The sequence below is a fragment of the Bos mutus genome, chromosome 3 (genome assembly GCF_027580195.1).
Source record: "Bos mutus isolate GX-2022 chromosome 3, NWIPB_WYAK_1.1, whole genome shotgun sequence".
Classification (NCBI taxonomy): Eukaryota; Metazoa; Chordata; class Mammalia; order Artiodactyla; family Bovidae; genus Bos; species Bos mutus.
The window spans coordinates 45,210,251-45,229,332 of record NC_091619.1 but is presented as its reverse complement, the minus strand read 5'-3'; the positions used below and the strand labels follow the sequence as shown (position 1 = coordinate 45,229,332).

General features: G+C 36.7%; 1 protein-coding gene across 4 annotated transcripts in view; it reads left to right on the top strand.

Moving 5' to 3' along the window:
• PTBP2 (polypyrimidine tract binding protein 2) overlaps positions 1 to 19,082 on the top strand; it is an 85,745-nt gene that overhangs the window by 23,207 nt on the left and 43,456 nt on the right. For all 4 annotated transcript variants that reach the window (XM_070367629.1, XM_070367628.1, XM_070367627.1 and 1 more), the window contains exon 3: positions 3,905 to 3,980. In XM_070367629.1, the coding sequence (XP_070223730.1) occupies positions 3,905 to 3,980 (76 nt within the window). The remainder of the gene's footprint in view (positions 1 to 3,904; positions 3,981 to 19,082) is intronic.

Genomic DNA, 19,082 nt, shown 5'->3' with positions numbered 1-19,082 from the left:
ATAGTCAATAAAGCAGAAATAGATGTTTTTCTGGAACTCTCTTGCTTTTTCCATGATCCAGCGGATGTTGGCAATTTGGTCTCTTGTTCCTCTGCCTTTTCTAAAACCAGCTTGAACATCTGGAAGTTCATGGTTCACGTATTGCTGAAGCCTGGCTTAGAGAATTTTGAGCATTACTTTACTAGCGTGTGAGATGAGTGCAATTGTGCGGTAGGGATATGTATATGTTAGTGTAAAGTCTAAGCCACTGTAACAAAATGCAAATGAAGAACATAGTGGCATAAATAGCCTAGAAGTTTATTTTTCATAAAAGTCCTGCAACTGTAAGAAAATGGTATCATTATGCTCCATGAGATTATTCACTGAGCTAAGTTTTTTTCATCTGGTTGCTTTCAGTTTTTTCCCTGAGCTTTTATTCTTATGTGCATGGATTAATGAGGTATAAGTAGCTATCTTTTTTTGTTTTGTCTCTTTTGTTGTCTTTTTGAAAAATCAAAAGCTTGATTTTATTGATCCTCTTTTGTGTGTCATTGTTAAATTTATTTTGTATTTTTATTGATTGTGTGAGTTTGTGCTCTCATGGTGTTCAGCAGGTAGATTCCTCTCTTCGTGGAATCTTCCAAGTAAGAAATACTGGAGTGGGTTGCCATTTCCTCCTCCAGGGGATCTTCCCAATCCAGGGATTGAACCTGCATCTCTTACATCTCCTGTATTGGCAGGTGGATTCTTTACCACTTGCATCACCTGGGAAGTCCATATTCATGTATAGAAATACTCAATATTGTCAGGTGTCGCTTCTTCCCAAAATGATCTATAGAGTCAGTGCAATCCCAGTCAAAATTCCAGCAAGGTATTATATGGGTATCAACATATTGATTATGAAGTTTATATGGAGAAGCAAAAACTCCAGAATAGCCAACACAGTATTGAAGGAGAATAACAAAGTTGGAGGACTGATACTACTCAACTTCAAGATTTAATATGAAGCTACAGTAATCAAGGCAGCCTGGTTTTCGTGAAACAGAATAGAGAGCCCAGCATAGAGCCCCCTATAAATATAGTCAAACCTATTTTTGACAAAGAGGCAAAGGCAAAACAGTGGAGCAAAGATAGTCTTTCTGACAGGTGCTAGTGGAACAACTGAAATCCATGTGCAAAAGAATGAATTGAGACAGACGTTAAACTTTTCACAAAAATTAACTCAAGGTGGATCATAGACCTAAATATAAAATGCTAAACTATAAAACTTTTAGAAAATAATGTGGGAGAAAAATCTCGATAATTAGGTACAAAGGTATCTTTTCAGGTACAACACCAAAGACATAACCCAAGAAAGAAATAATTGATTAGCTGGACTTGATTAAAATCAGTAATTTTTTTGTCTGTGAAATGTATCTAGAAGACAGGCCACAGACTTGGAGAAAATACTTGCAAATAATACACGGGGCAAAGGGCTATTATCTAAAATACCCAGAACTTTCAAACTCAGCAGTAAGAAAGCAACCTGATTAGAAAGTGGACCAAAAAATTTGACACCTCACCAAAGAAGATATACAGATGGCAGATACACATATGAAAAGATGCTCCACATCATATGTCATAAAGTAAATGCAAATGGAAACAACAGTGAAATACTGCTACACTATCAGAATAGCCAAAATACTGTTTCAGAATAGTTAAAACACTGGCACCCGTAAAGGCCGGGGATGATATTGAGTGTCAGGAAATCTCATAGATTCCTGGTGGGAATGCAGAATTATATAGCCACTTTGGAAAACAAATTAGTTGTTTTTACAAAGCTGAACATACTTGTACTATGTGATCCCATAACTTCTTGATATTTATTCAAAGGTGTTGAAAACTTACGTATACACAGAAACCTGCACATGGATCTTAACAGCAGCTTTATTCATAATTGCCAAGACATGAAATCAATCAAGATGTCCTACTTCAGTAGGTGAATGGATTAGTAAACTGTGGTACATAACAATGTGGTATTTATCAGCAGTAAAACAAAATGAATTTTCAAGCGATGAAAAGGCATGGGGGTACCTGGTAGCATAAATGCAGATTACTAAATGGAAGAAGCCAATTGAGAATGCTGCATACTGTAAGATTCCACCTGTATTCTGAAAAAGGCAAAACTATGGAGACAACAAAATTCAGGAGGTTGGAAGGAGTTTGGATGAGAATAGCCAGAGCACAGAGGATTTTGGGGGTAGTAAAAATAATGTTAAAAGATGGATATATGTTACTACACATTTGTCCAGACCCACTGAATGTACAGTATTAAACCTTAATTAAAGTATTAAACTGGACTTTGGGTGATTATGATACATTAATAATCTTTGGTAATAAATGCACCAGTCTGGTGGAGGATGCTGATAATGGAGGAGGCTGTGCATGTGTGGTGGCAGGGAGTATATGAGAAATCTGTTCCTTCTCAATTTTATTTTAAATTTAACAAGTGTTCTAAAAAAATTAAAAAGAAAACAAACTAGGAAACATTTTTGTTGTTGATAGTTAACCAGTAATGTTTATTAGCAGTTCTTAAACTTTAGCATTCATTAGAAGCACCTGGAGGGCTTGTTAAGGAACTTAGGTTGTTGGATCCTGTCTCCATTGTTTTCTTCAGTAGGTCTAGGATGGATCTGAGAACATATTTCGCTAAGGAAATTTCCAGGTTTTTTATATTGCTCTAGGGACCACAATTTAAGGATCTCTTAAGTATCTAATTCTGTATGTCATGTCCTTATAAAACAGTGCCATGCTGTATCTTCCATATCTTGATTAAAAAATTTAAGATGATGTAAATGTGACTTGATACTGTGTTTTTATTTTTCTTCTTGTATTTCTCTGAGCTTGATGTTAATAAATAGTTCGATTTTAAAACAATGAGGACAATGACATACGAATATTTATCATTTTTATATTGTAATACAGCTTATTAAAGAATGAGTTTAACACTGATTAGCATGAAGTTTATGGTTAATTAGAATTGTTTTGGACTTTCTGAAATGCTCTGATAAATTATCTCCTTTGTATATTTTTTTTCCATTTTGGTAGTTGCATTCAACTTCGTACTGTTTGTCTAAATCAGCTAGTATTGATTTAGTTACTTTAAATATTGCTTACCAATGTATGTAAGTATACACATACTTCAAATAGGCAAAACAGTTGATTTAGCTGTTTTAAATATTAGTGTGCTCATATGTACTTTTGTAAGTACGCACATTACGTATGTACACTTAAAAACAGCTGAAACAACATTGCTTGGTTTGAACAAATTGTGTAGTTCTAAGAACATATGAACATACGATTCATGTGATTTTTCTTTAAAGGATTTGAAAACATGATTGTCTCTTCTTACATTGGCAGAAAGAAATTTCTCATTCCATAGATTTTGCCTTTGCTTACAGTGTTCTAGCCATTGAAACATACACCTGTTTAATTTCAATGATTATGAAGATGAGTTGTCCAGATCATTAGTGTGAAGTTCTCATTTTCTGAAGACCTGAGTTATCTGGATGAGTAAAGGATATGAGGTTGAAGGATTCGGAGTGTCTGTGAGAAAGTTCAACTGCTTTGGTATTTGCTTATTAAAAAATTGATGTAGTTTTCCAAAGCTTTTAATTATGAAACCTGGTCATTTTTCCTATTTATTGCCTTTTGGACTTGGGTTAATGGAAGGAAGGACCTACTGTTGGCTTTGTGAGAAAGGAAGTTACGGATAGGAGAGTGGAGTTAACTTATTGTTTCAGGAATTAAATTTTTTTTTATTCCCAGTAGTGTAACACCTGACATTTTTCAGTGACACTATTTGAAAAGTTACAGAGAAGTGACTTTCAGATTAACATTTTTAAATTTAAAGGGGTCTTACACTAATTTGTTCTTGTTTTTATAGAGAGGATCTGACGAACTACTCTCAGGCAGTGTTCTCAGTAGTCCAAACTCTAACATGACCAGCATGGTGGTTACAGGTAAGTGTTACTCTCCTAACAGTCTCATTATTTGCCATTTTGCAGGGCAGAATGTTACAAGTTTGGTGTGCTTTACCAGAGTAGCCTTTGTTTTTAAATGCTTTGTGTTGAAACATTTTAGAGGAAATTTTGCTACAGTAGATATGTATCAAGTGGAAAAAAAAACTGAAGTGGGTGTCTTGTGGTCAAGTAATTAAATCTTATAGCTTTTTTTTTTTTAATGACAAATGTAACCTTTTTTTTCTTTCATTTACAAGTTTCCTCACTCTCACTTTTGTACTTTCGTGTTTAGCTTTCATGTTTCTTTGTCATAAAATATTTTTACTGTAAGTGTTTCTTCTCAGTCCCACAAATCCTACAGCCCCAAGGACAAGATTCAGTTGCATAGTTGTCTTTTTTATGTGGTTTCAATATGTTTCTTTGCTGTAACAGTATTTTAATTCTTTGGATTGACTTCCTTTATTTACTTGAAAATGTAAGATTTGTTTAATCTTCACGGGGTATTTAAACTTTATATGTTTGAAATAATTGGTTGATTGTATTGTCTGTCTGTAAATATGTGGACCAATATTTAGATCTTAGATTTTTGGCCACTGGACCAAATTTGAATCTGATGATGAATGAATTAGTTTGCTTTATAACTGTACATTTTATGTTATTTACCTTAACCAAGGTTTCTTTTTACTAAACCCTTTCCTAAATTACTTGTTTGAGGAATCAAATTGGGCAATGTAAAGATTGTAAAGGAATGAAAGCATTTTGATTTTCTTTAGATAACCACACCCATGTATATGTACACCTCAGTGCACACACACGGACCCTGCAAGTTAAATACAAATTACAATGAAGTATTCTCCAAATATAGTTATAATAATGATACGATGAATTTTCTTCACATTGTCATTACTGAGTTTTCCATGTCACAATTACAAAACAAAATTACTAGGCCATGATTTTGAAAGTCAGGGTACCATGTGCAAATAATTGAACAAACAAGCTCAGATGTCTGTATCTCTGCCAGTTTCATTTTTTTGAAACTACATTTAATGATGGATAATGGAAATGTTTTAAAAACTGATTTGTAGGGCTGTGACAGACTACTGGTAGCAGCCTTTCCTTCTTTCCTCAAAATGGAAAACTATAAAATAGAGTAAAATATGTAGGACAGCTGTTGTCTGGAATTGATGAGTAAATAGTATAGGATGGTGATCCTTGAGATAAAGGAAACATGTGAAATGAACCTCATAGTTTGGCTTTTCTCCTTTGAGGTACCCTACTGTTGTAGCACATGGAGGTAGAACCCAAGCAGAGCATGAAGGTTTCACTGTGCTGAAGAGAATAAGATTGGTATTCAGAGCTTCTGAGCTATTTGGAATTTATGGAGGAGGATCCTGAAAAAGGAATTCGTCCAAGGGTTTGGGCATAGGTCAGAGGGCAGAATTCAGTGTAGGGATTCAAAATCAGAATTTTGAATAATGACTGGACTGCATATGTGCAGGTTAACACACTCATGGTCTGTCAGGAATGACCTACTGTGGGGCTGAGAGTTAGAATGGTGATTCCATAGATTGTACAGTGCTCTGAGACATTGGAGTTCTGGGAAGTTAGAATGTATACATCTTGTGGATTACCTCACACATTCTGTTTAGGCTGCAGAATGCTCAGGCTTTCAGAGAAAGGATCATACACTAATACTAATAGTAAGTGACAATCATAAGACTAAGGGACTGTGATAGTCCAGTCTGACAAGACGTGAAGAATTCACCAGTAATTTAATTGCCTGCCTAAATAAAACAGTATCCCCTAAGGGAGACAACATGATTCAGTCTTCCCACAATTATCCACAATATCCTACCTACATCAAATGTTAAAATCATGTAAAGAACCATTCAATAAGAATAGACCTCAAAATGACCTAAATACTGGAATTTGCAGACAGAGACTATAAGTATTTTTAAAGCTGTAAAAGAAAATATTGAAAGAATAAACATGGAAGAATGTGTTGAGAAAGCTATAAAGAAAGTATATAGAAATGCTGTAACTGAAAAATACAATATTCACACCATATTTGGAATGGAAAATTCACTGATTGAGACTAACAGAAGTTTGGAGACAACTGAAGAAAGGTTAGTGAACTTGAGTACAGATTGACAGAAAGTATTCAGTTTCCAGAGAGAATAAAAGTATGTCTTTGGATGATCAGGCAGTCTAACGTATGTGTCCTTGGAGTTTTCAGAGAGGGAATGAAGAGAATGTTGCCAAATATGTCTATAATTGAAGCATTAATAACTGAAAATGTCTAAAATCTGAAGAAAAATGCCAGGTAGGATAAGAAAAAAGAAACATTTTGTTGTTCAGTCACTAAGTCATGTCAGCCTCTTTGCGACCCCGTGGACTGCATTACTCCAGGCATCCCTGTCCTTCACCAGCTCCCAGAGTTTGCTCAAACTCATGTCCATTGAGTCGGTGATGCCATCCAACTGTCTCATCCTCTTGTCGCTCCCTTCTTCTGCCCTCAGTCCTTGCCAGCATCAGAATCTTTTCTAATCAGTAGGTTCTAGACATCAGGTGACCAGCGTATTGAAGCTTCAACAAAGATGCATAGTTAAAAGCTAGTACAAATTCGGAGGACTGACTCCTGTTTTGAAGTTATTGTAAACCCTAAAGTAATCAAAACAATATTATATTAACGTAAAGGTACATAGATGAGTAGAACAGAATAGAGAGTCCAAGAAAAAAGCCACACAATTATGGACAACCGGTTTTTGACAAAGGTACAAAGGCAGTTCAGTAGAGGGAAAAAATAGATTTTTCAGCAGAGTTGTATAACAGTAGGATATCCATATGCTGCCAACAGCAACAGCAGCAGCAAACTTGTTGGATCTATGTTTTGTTTAGTTGTTAATTTGACCCCAAAAGCATGGTCTATGAGAGAACAAATGGGATTTGATCAGTTTTAAAAACTTAACATTATTCAAAATACAGTTAAGAGAATGAAAAGACAAGCCATAGAGTGGCAGACATCTTTACAAAGCATGCAGTTGATAAAGGATTTTTATCCAGAATAAAAATTAAAGTGAGACAACATTGCCTGTCTCTACAACAGCTAATATTTTAAAGAATGACCATACTAAGTGTTGAAAAAGATGTGAGGGTACTGTAACACTCATATACTGTTGATGGGAATGTAAAATTTAGAACTATTTTGGAAAACAGGTTGGCAGTTTCTTAAAAACGTTAAACATTTACAGTATGATCCAACTTTGTTTCCTAGGTACTTAACCCAAGAAAAATGATAGCATATACTCATCACACATGTAAATGTTTATAGTAGTTTTATTTGTAATATCTAAAGCCTAGAACAACCCAAGGGTCCATCAGTGATGAATGGATAAATGAATGACTCTTTTGGCATTGAATTTCATGAATACAGTGAAATGCTGCTCAGCCATATAGAGTGACCTATTGTTCTATGAGCTTCCCTAGTGGCTCAGTGGTAAAGAACCCGCCTGCCAATACAGGAGGTGTGGGTTCCATTCCTGGGTTGAGAAGATCCCCTGGAGAATGAAGTGGCAACCTACTCCAGTATTCTTGCTTGGGAAATCCCAAGGACAGAGGAGTCTGATGGGCTACGGTCTGTGGTGTTGCAACAGAGTAAGACCCAACTTAGCAACTAAACAACAACAAAGCAAAGGGCATGGGGCGGGGGCAGGGAAGGGGAGGAGGGGATTGTAAAGGACATAAGGAATTTGGAGATGATGGATATGTATATTCTTTTATGCTGAAGGTTTCATAGATGTAAGCATATGTCAAAACTTGTCAGACGATTGTAGCTTTATATGAAGCTTATTTTACGTGAATCATACCTCAGAGACACTGTTTAAAATGAAAAACCCATAGAGGAATTAAAATGGAATACTGTCAAATATTGCAAGAGCAGAACAACAAAACACTGGACAGTTAGAAAATTAATGGGTAGATGTTAAACCCAGTCATAAATCTCTAAATGTAAATTGGCTGAACTAACATAGTCTCATAGTAACCATTGGTTATATAAGGCTGTAGAGCATGCAAAATGTGACTACTCTTAATTGATAAGTGAATGGGTGTGTGCTTCAAAGACGTAGTACTGAAAAAATAAGGATGTAAAACATCTCAAAAAATTTTAAAACTACTGATTATATGTTGATATGGTGGCTCAGATTGTAAAGAATCTGCCTGCAATGCAAGAGACCCAGGTTCGATCCCTGGGTCGGCAAGATCCCCTGGAGAAGGAAATGGCGAATCAATCCAGTGTTCTTGCCTGGAGAATTCCATGGACAGAGGAGAGAAGCCTGGTGGGCTATAGTCCATGGGGTTGCAAAGAGTCAAACATGACTGAGTGACTAACACTTCACTTTCACAGGAATATTTCAGATATATTGAGTTAAAATATATATCAAAGTTAATTTCACTTTCTTTAACTTCTCCGTACGGTTACTAGAAACTTAAAAGTATGTGACTTATATATATTTTTTGGATATTAGTGGTCTAAGAAGTTCAATTAAAAGACAAAGTCATAGTGGATTAAAAAGTACTACCTAACTACACTGTCTACTGCTGAAGTCATGTTAAAGTACAGAGATACAGATTGGAAAATATTTCATGCAGATAGTAAGCACAGGAAAGTTTGTGTAATTGTATTGACATCAGATGAATTGGAATTCAAGACAAGGAGTATCAGTTGTATTGATATAAAAAGACATATTTCTTAGTGTCAAAAGGGTCAATATATTGGAAAACATAACGTTCCTTAATCTGTATATTAGTAATAACAGTTCAAGAACATTTTAAAAATGACAAAAAGAGAAATCTACAATTTTAAATTTAAAACTGGGCATTTTAATATTGTTCATAGTAATCAAGAAGACAAATCAATCTTAAAATATACATAGAAGATTTGAACAGTGCTGTTGGCTCGGCTTAACTTACATTTATAAAACATGCAGTAACTGAAGAATAACTTTTTAAGCCAATATAGGATATTCAACATGATTTTAAAATAACTTACAGTAAATTTCAAATGATAGAAAGCTGTGTCTCATTATCCTGGGATTTAACTAGAAATAAAAAACAGTAAGAAATCTAGTAAATTACCAAATATTTAGAAATTTCCATAATTCTGTACAGCACATGATTCATAGGATATTTCTGACTGAGTGAAAATGAAAACATAACAAAATTGTATTTCCTTGGAATATAGAAGAAAATATAGAAATATTCCCCACATCACCTCCAAGAAGTGCGTGGGGGGAAATAGTTTTGTACCTATATTAGATACTTATCTCTTATCTACCTTTGTTGGCTCTATGAGCTTAAAAATATTAAAAAAAATAATGGTTTGAAATTCCTTTCGAGAAAGAAAAGTGAGAGTGAAGTCACTCAGTCATGTCCGACCCTTAGCGACCCCATGGACTGCAGCCTACCAGGCTCCTGTGTCCATGGGATTCTCCAGGCAAGAGTAATGGAGTGGGGTGCCATTTCCTTCTCCAATGCATGAAAGTGAAAAGTGAAAGTGAAGTCGCTCAGTCGTGTCTGACCCTTAGTGACACCATGGACTGCAGCCTACCAGCCTCCTACGTCCGTGGGATTCTCCAGGCAAGAGTACTGGAGTGGGGTGCCATTTAAGAAAAAGAAAACATAAATTACTGGTAGCAGTAGTGGAAGTGGCGGTATTACTATAGATCCTGTACCGTGATCTATAGATCCTTGTTATAGGAAAATAAGACAGTATTACAGGCATCAGTAATGCCAATAAATTCAACAAATGAAATAGAGAGTTTCCTTTATAAATCTAGTTTAAAAAACCGATATTTTAGATTACCTCTCTATATGTCAATAGATAGTATTGTAGGCATCAGTAATGCCAATAAATTCAACAAGTGAACTAGACAAATTCCCTTACAAATCTAGTTTAAAAAACTGATAATAGTAGATTACCTCTTATATGTTATTATAGATATAGGTTATCTTTATATCTATTATCAAAATTGAATTTTTAATTAAAGTGTTAGTCTCTCAGTTGTCTCTGAGTCTTTGCTTTGTGACCCTGTGGACTATAGCCTGCCAGGCCCCGCTGTCCTTGGAATTCTACAGGCAAGAATACTGGAGTGGGTAGCTGTTCCCTTCTCCGTGGGATCTTCCCAGCCCAGGGATCAAACCTGGGTTTCCTGCATTGAAGGCAGATTCTTTACTGTCTGAGCCACCAGGAAAGCCCTAAGTTATTTTTCCACAAAGATTACTCAGGCATAGGTGATTTCACTGGTCAGTGGTTTTCTCTTGAAGGTGGTTTCACTCGGGTATAGGTGGTTTCACTGTTGAATTGTATGAAATGTCAAAGAAAGAAATAATAGCCATCTTTTAACTTTTTAGACAAAGAGAAGAATGCTCTTTAATTCACTTTATGAAGCTACTGAAATAAAAATCTAACAAAGATAATATAAGAAATACAGATTTCACACTAATACTTTTCATTTACAAAAATGTGGACATTCTTCACAAGATATTAGCAAACACATTCATTAGTATGTAAAAGATAATTCATGATGACTAATTGAGATTTACCCCTTGTTGTAGGGTTTATCGGTGGCAAATGAACTCTACATAATCACAGTAATAGAATAACAGAGGGGAAAAAATCATCCAGTTAATAGAAGCAGAAAAAGCATTTGACAAAAAATACAGCATCTACTCATGATAAAAAGTTCTCAGAAAGCTAACAAGAAAAGGGACCTTCTGCAGGATACACAGAGGGATCTACTAAGAGCCTACAACAAATTTCATTCGTGATAATGGAACACTGAATATTTTCTTCTTAAAATTAGGAATGAAGTAAGGATGTGTCTTCCCTGAATATTTCTAGCTTTTACTTTCTTTAAGGCAAGTAAAATAAATAAAAAGCATAAAGTTTAGAAAGGAAGAAGTAAAACTGTCTTATTCACAGTCAACATGATTTTTAAAATAGAAAACTCAAAGGAATCCAGGTGATTTTTTAGAACAGATACAGGATACAGTTCAACATACAAAGATAGTTTTTTCTGATAGTCTTAGCAAATTTTTGGACAATGAACTTTTTAAAAATCCATTTATGGAAACTTTAGAAAGAAAAAATATCAAGAAATTTAACAAAAAGTTGCATGTGTTATACTAAGGAGACTGAACTTTTTTAGAAAAGATTTACACTTTAGAAAGGATTTTTGTTCTGTTTGGTGTTTTTTTTTTTTTTTAGAAGGCAGAGGCAAATTGGAGATATCAGGGTCCTTAATTTTAGAGTCTGAGAAGTAGAATATGGAGAAAATGATGTATCAAGAAATTAGAAGAATTTCTGAGTTGGGAAGTAGACTTTGATAGAAGTATTAAGAGTTTTAGCCTGGAATCACTGGGTAATGGATAGTACAGTAGTTCCATTAACAAAAGGAACAAAGTCGAGAAAGTGATTTGATTTTGTTGAAAAGAAAGAACAATCTGTTAATTGTCTTCCTTTTTTTAAAGTATGTTTAGAATAACAATACTTTATGACTAAAGAATGAATCAAGTCTTTTTGTCATGATGGAATAAAGTTTCTTAAAGCCTGTTTTTAACATAAGAAATTTATATGCATGCAGTTTATTTTACCTTTTCTGAACAGAGGAAACATTGAGTTTTAAAATTTCTGTGTTTTTTCTAACATAGATGAGGGTAGGGTCTGTGTATATGCAGACAGATGCCAATTTGAATCATTAAGACCTTTGAAAACCAGTAGCTGTACTTAGCTAGAAAAATATACAGTTGTCATCCAAATGTCTCAAAAACAGACTTTACAGACATATATTACTAGGACATTTTTATGATTGTCAGATGCAAAATAGTATTTCATTTTTATGTTCCAGCTTTTTCCATGTCTGTTGTAATTGACTTTACTATATAGAATTCTTATTTCCAATAGCATGTCTCAGCAGCCTTTCCCTGTCTAGACTGTCTTCCTCTACAGCTGTATTTCTGTCAAAGAAAAAAAGAATTTTGTAAGTGGGGGAAGTTAATGTTATTAGAAACTTAGTCTTGGGGAAATAATCTTACTCAAAACTATTTTGTATTAAACTAGTTTCTTTAGAAGTTAAACATTTCAAAGACACAGCTCTAATGGATTGGAATTGGATTTTATTGGAAGGAATGTGTAATTATTTGAAAGTGGGGAGGAGGCTTGACAGTGGTAAGATAGGGTCTTTCTTGAGTCCATTTTATATAGGTACAGAAATGAGATACCTCTTTAAGTTAGGTATATTTCTGCCAGTGCTGCTGTTAATCTGTAGCATCAGGATTTATTATTGCTGAAAGTATGACTTTTTATTTCATTATGTGAATCATTTTACAGATTCTGTTACATGTTACTCAGAACTGTTTGAGGTATGTCTGTTTTAACTTTTATATACAGACATTTTTGATATGATGTCATTTTATTTTATTGTAACGTTTTGAAAATATTCCAGCACGTTGTTTCAGTTTGAATCTCTATAAGGGTCCTAACAACATGTCCTCCTGCATAGAGGTGATGAGAGCCTTCCTCTAATATAGTCTGCATGCTTAGTCGGTCAGTCGTCAGTTATGTCTGACTATTTGTGACCCTATGGAATGTAGCCTTGCCAGGCTCTTCTGTCCTTGGAATTCTACAGGCAAGAATACTGGAGTGGGTTGCTATTTGCTCCTCCAGGGTATCTTCCCGACCCAGGGTTGAACCCACATTTTCTCTTGTATTGGCAGGTGGATTCTTTACAACTGAGCCACCTGGGAATCCCCTTTGTTGGCCAGTCACTCAGTCACGTCCAACTCTTTGCAGCACGCCAGGTTTCCCTGTCCTTCACCGACTTGCAGAGTTTGCTCAAACTCATGCCCGTTGAGTTGGTGATATCATCCAAGCATCTCATCCTCTGTCATCCCTTTCTCCTCTTTTCCCAGCATTAGGGTCTTTTCTAATAAGTTGGCTCCTTGCATCAGGAATATTCATTGGAAGGACTGATTCTGAAGCCACAGTACTGGAGCTTCCAAATCAGTCCTTCCAGTGAATATTCAGAATTGATTTCCTTTAGCATTGACTGGTTTTATCTCCTTGCAGTCCAAGGGACTCTCAGGAGCCTTTTCCAACATCACAATTCAAAAGCATGAATTCTTTGGTGCTCAGCCTTCTTTATGGTCCAACTCTCATATCCGTACATGACTCTTGGAAAAACATGCACAGCCTTAACGATACCAACCTTTGTCAGCAAAGTAACGTCTCTACTTTTTAATACACTAAGCTTGTCATTGCTTTTCTTCGAAGGAGCAAGCATCTTTTAATTTCATTGCTCCAGGCACCATCTGCATTGATGTTGGAGCCCAAAAAGATAAAGTCTGTCACTGTTTTCATTGTTTCCCCATTTATTTGCCATGAAGTGATAGGACCGGATGCCATGATCTTTGATTTTGAATGTTGAGTTTTAAGCCAGCTTTTTCACTCTCCATCAAGAGGCTCTTTTGTTCCTCCTCATTTTCTACCATATGGTTGGTGTCATCTGCATATCTGAGGTTATTGGTATTTCTTCCTGCAGTCTTGATTCCAGCTTGTGCTCCATCCATTCCAGCATTTCTCATGATGTATTCTGCATATAAGTTAAATAAACAGGGTGACAGTATACAGCATTGACATACTCCTTGGCTCAATTTTGAACCATTCCGTTGTTCCATGTCTGGTTCTAACTGTTGCTTCTTGACCTGCATACAGGGTTTGCAGAGGCAGGTAAGGTAGTCTGGTATTCCATTCTCTTTAAGAATTTTCCACAGTTTGTTGTGATCCACATAGCCAAAGCCTTTAGTGTAGTCAGTGAAGCAGATGTTCTTCTAGAATTCTCTTGCTTTTTCTGTGATCCAAAGAATGTTGGCGGTTTGATCCCTGGTTCCTCTTGTGTTTTCTAAATCCAACTTGAACATTCAACGTACTGTTGAAGCCTAGCTCGGAGAATTTTGAGCATTACTTAGCTTGCATGTGAAATGAGTGCAATTGTGCAGTAGTTTGAACATTGTTTGGCATTACCTTTCTTTGGGATTGAAATGAAAACTGACCTTTTCTAGTCTTGTGGCCACTGCTGAGTTTTCTAAATTTGTTGGCACATTGAGTGCAGCACTTGAACAGCATCATCTTTTAGGATGTGAAATAGCTCAGCTGGAATTCCATCACCTCCACTAGCTTTGTTCGTAGTAATGCTTCCTAAGGCCCATTTGACTTCGCACTCCAGGATGTCTGGCTCTAGGTGAGTGATCCCACCATCGTGGTTATCTGGGTCATGAAAATCTTTTTTGTATAGTTCTTCTGTGTATTCTTGCCATCTCCTCTTAATGTCTTCTGCCTTTGTTAGGTCCTTTATTGTGCCCGTCTTTCCATGAAATGTTCCCTTGGTATCTCTAATTTTCTTGCAGAGATCTCTAGTCTTTCTCCTGTTTTCCTCTATTTCTTTGCATTGTTCACTTAAAAAGGCTTTCTTATTTCTCCTTGCTATTCTTTGGTACTTTGCATTTACATAGGTAAATCTTCCCTTTTCTCTTTTGCCTTTCACTTCTCTTCTTTTCTCAGCTATTTGTAAGGCCTCCTCAGATAAACATTTTGCCGTTTTGCATTTCTTTTTCTTGGGGAAGCCCCTAGCCTTCTATTATTTTCCAAGTCATGCATAAGTTACATTTGGCAGCTAGGCTGTGCAGCTACTCAGAAATAGAGTTACAGGCAGGTTTTACAGTAAACCTAGTAAGATTTTTTTTTGTTTGACATCTGTTGGAATTAACTAACAGCTAAAAAGTATTCTCTATCAGTATATACCTACATTTCTGGTTAACTGTTCTTTGAAATTTATTTTCCCATGTAGGGATGGAAAGATAAGAAAGATAAGTATGATCATTCATTTTCCTTAGCTCAGATTCTTTGTTTTTTTTTTTAAAGCTAGCAGCTTGTGTAACACTATGCTTTGCCTTGAAGTCTAACTAAAACTTTTAGTCATACAACTCAATACCAGAGAAACAAACAACTCAATGAAAGTGGGAAAAAGACCTAAACAGACATTTCTCCAAAGAAGACATACAGATAGCTAACAAACACTTGAAAAGATGCTCAACATCGCTCATTATTAGAGAAATGCAGATCAAAACTACAGTGAGATATCACCTCACACCAGTAAGAATGGCCATAATCAAAAAATCTACAAAAAAATAAATGCTGGAGAGGGTGTGGAGAAAAGGGAATGCTCCTGCACTGTTTGTGGGAATGTAAATTGATACAGCCACTATGGAATATGGTATGGAGATTCCTTAGAACACTAGGAATAAAAGCACCATATGACCCAGCAATCCCACTCCTAGGCATATATCATGAGGAAACCAAAATTGAAAGAGACACATGTATCCCATTGTTGATTGCAGCACTATTTACAATAGCTAGAACATGGAAGCAACCTAGATGTTCATCAACAGAGGGATGGATAAAGAAGTTATGGTACGTGTATACGATGGAATATTACTCGGCCATGAAAAGGAACACATTTGAGTCAGTTCTAATGAGGTGGGATGAACCTAGAAACTATTATACAGCACAAAGTAAGTCAGAGAGAGAGAAATATCTTATTTTAACGCATATATACAGAATCTAGAAAAGTGATAGTGAAGAATTTATGTACAGGGCAAAAGTGGAGAAGTAGACATAGAGAATAAACCTACAGACATGGGGAGAGGGGAGTGGAGGGTGAGATGTATGGAAAGAGTTAACATGGAAACTTACACTACCAATTGTAAAATAGATAGCCAATGGGAATTTGCTGTATGGCTTAGGAAACTCAAATGGGCTCTGCACCAACCTTGAAGGGTGGGATGCAGAGGGAGATGGAAGGAGGTTACAAAGGGAGGGGATATATATGTATACACCTATAGCTGATTCATGTTGAGATTTGACAGGAAACAGCAAGATTCTGTAAAGCAATTATCCTTCAATAAAAATTAAATTAATTTAAAAAATAAAACTATTTGGGAAAATAAATTTCAAACATTTTTAGGATTAAAACTGCATTGCCTTTCAGTTACCATATTTGATAAATGAAGTTACTAGTGCTTTTTTATAAGTGCTTGTATCTGAAAGACTTGGAAAACGAAAATAAGGAGAGTATACTTAAGTTTTGTTAAATAATTTTCACTGAATAGATGGAAGTAGTTTTTGAGATTTTGCACTTCAAGTTGGTATACACAGTTGGAAGTATACAATTAGAATATTGGTCAATGAGTGAGATTAAAATAATGGGCATATAAAAAACCTTTTTCTGGAGTGTTTATATGAGCAAATAAGGATAGGAAGGACATGGAGACCAGAACAACTTGGGGCACTCTAACCATTTTGAGAGGTAAATGAGTTAGCAGGTGGAGGTATGTGGGGGGGTGTGTGTGGGCGGGTGTCACTGTAACCATTTTGAGACGTAAATGAGTTAGCAGAGGGGTCAGTGTGTGTGTGTATGCCTGCTTGTTGTGTGCACTCAGTCAGGTCCAACTTTTGTGACCCCATGGGCTGTAGCCCGCCAAGCTCCTCTATCCACTGAATTTTCCAGGCAAGAATACTGGAATGCGTTGCCATTTCCTACTCGAGGGGATCATCCTGACCCTGGGATCAAACCCGGTCTCTTGCACCTCCTGTATTGGCAGGCAAATTCTTTACCACTGCACCACCTGGGAAGTAGCAGAGGGGTCCAAACAGGTATCAAATGAATTAGGAATTAAAGAAACTGGAAATGAGTATTGGGGTGCTGTAAGAAAAGAGATTTGGTAAGATGAGAGGGCCCATGGCTCTTTGACCCATATGGATTTAACAAATAACCCAGAATCTTGGTGAGACTTTTTTGTGTTAAAACTACAATATAAGCCACTAGAAAATAAACTGTGGAAAATTCTGAGAGAGTTGGGAATACCAGACCACCTGACCTGCCTCTTGAGAAATCTGTATGCAGGTCAAGAAGCAACAGTTAGAACTGGACATGGAACAACAGACTGGTTCCAAATAGGAAAAGGAGTACGTCAAGGCTGTATATTGTCATCCTGCTTATTTAATTTATATGCAGAGTACATCATGAGAAATGCTGGACTGGATGAAGCACAAGCTGGAATAAAGATTGCTGGGAGAAATATCAATAACCTCAGATATGCAGATGACACCACGCTTATGGCAGAAAGCGAAAAAGAACTAAAGAGCCTCTTGATGAAAGTGAAAGAGGAGAGTGAAAAAGTTAAATCTCAACATTCAGAAAACTAAGATCATGTCATCCAGTCCCATCACTTCATGGGAAATAGATGGGCAAACAGTGGCTGACTTTATTTTTCTGAGCTCCAAAATCACTGCAGATGGTGACTGCAGCCATGAAATTAAAAGATGATGGCCCCTTGGAAGACAAGTTATGACCAACCTAGACAACATATTAAAAAGCAGAGACATTACTTTGCCAGCAAAGGTCTGTCTAGTCAAAGATTTGGTTTTTCCATTAGTCACGTATGGATGTGAGAGTTGGACCATAAAGAAAGCTGAGCACAGAAGAATTGAATCTTTTGAACTGTGGCGTTGGAGAAGACTCTTTAAGAGTCCCTTGGACTGCAAGGAGATCCAACCAGTCCATCCTGAAGGAAATCAGTCCTGAATATTCATTGGAAGGACTGATGTTAAGGCTGAAACTCTAATACTTTGGCCACATGATGGGAAGAACTGACTCATTGGAAAAGACCCTGATGCTGGCAAAGAGTGAAGGCAGGACGAGAAGGGGATGACAGAGGATGAGATGGTTGGATGGCATCACCAAGTCAATGGACATGAGTTTGAGTGAATTTTATTGACTATGCCAAGGCCTTTGACTGTGTGGATCACAATAAACTGGAAAATTCTGAAAGAGATGGGAATACCAGACCATCTGACCTGCCTCTTGAGAAACCTATATGAAGGTCAGGAAGCAACAGTTAGAACTGGACATGGAACAACAGACTGATTCCAAATAGGAAAAGGAATACATCAAGGCTGTATATTGTCACCCTGCTTATATAACTTATATGCAGAGTACATCATGAGAAACACTGGGCTGTAGGAAGCACAAGCTGGAATCAAGATTGCCGGGAGAAATATCAATAACCTCAGATATGCAGATGACACCACCCCTATGGCAGAAAGTGAAGAGGAACTATAAAAAGCCTCTTGATGAAAGTGAGAGAGGAGAGTGAAAAAGTTCTCAACATTAAGAAAACGAAGATCATGGCATCTGGTCCCATCACTTCATGGGAAATAGATGGGGAAACAGTGGAAATAGTGTCAGACTTTATTTTCTTGGGCTCCAAAAACACTGCAGATGGTGATTGCAGCCATGAAATTAAAAGACGCTTACTCCTTGGAAGAAGGGTTATGACTAACCTAGATAGCATATTCAAAAGCAGAGACATTACTTTGCCAACAAAATGACTTGTCTAGTCAAGGCTATGGTTTTTCCAGTAGTCACGTATGTATGTTAGAGTTGGACTGTGAAGAAAGCTGAATGCTGAAGAATTGATGCTTTTGAACTGTGGTGTTGGAGAAGACTCTTGAGAGTCCCTTGGACTGCAAGGAGATCCAACCAGTCCATTCTAAAGGAGATCAGTCCTGGGTGTTCTTTGGAAGGAATGATGCTAAAGCTGAAACTCCAGTACTTTGGCCACCTCGTGTGAAGAGTTGACTCATTGGAAAAGACCCTGATGCTGGGAGGGATTGGGGGCAGGAGGAGAAGGGAACGACAGAGGATGAGATGGCTGGATGGCATCACTGACTCAATGGACATGAATTTGAGTGAACTCCAGGAGTTGTTGATGGACAGGGAGGCCTGGCGTGCTGCGATTCATGGGGTCGCAAAGAGTCGGACACGACTGAGCGACTGAACTGAACTGACTGAAGTAGAACTTACTAGTTTTATGTTGAAAGTCAACCTACGCAATTTTTAAATGCGTTGTCTGTATAAACTTGAATGCAACTCTTAAACTGTGACTTAATTGACACTTCAAGTTGTATGATTTATCAGATGAGAT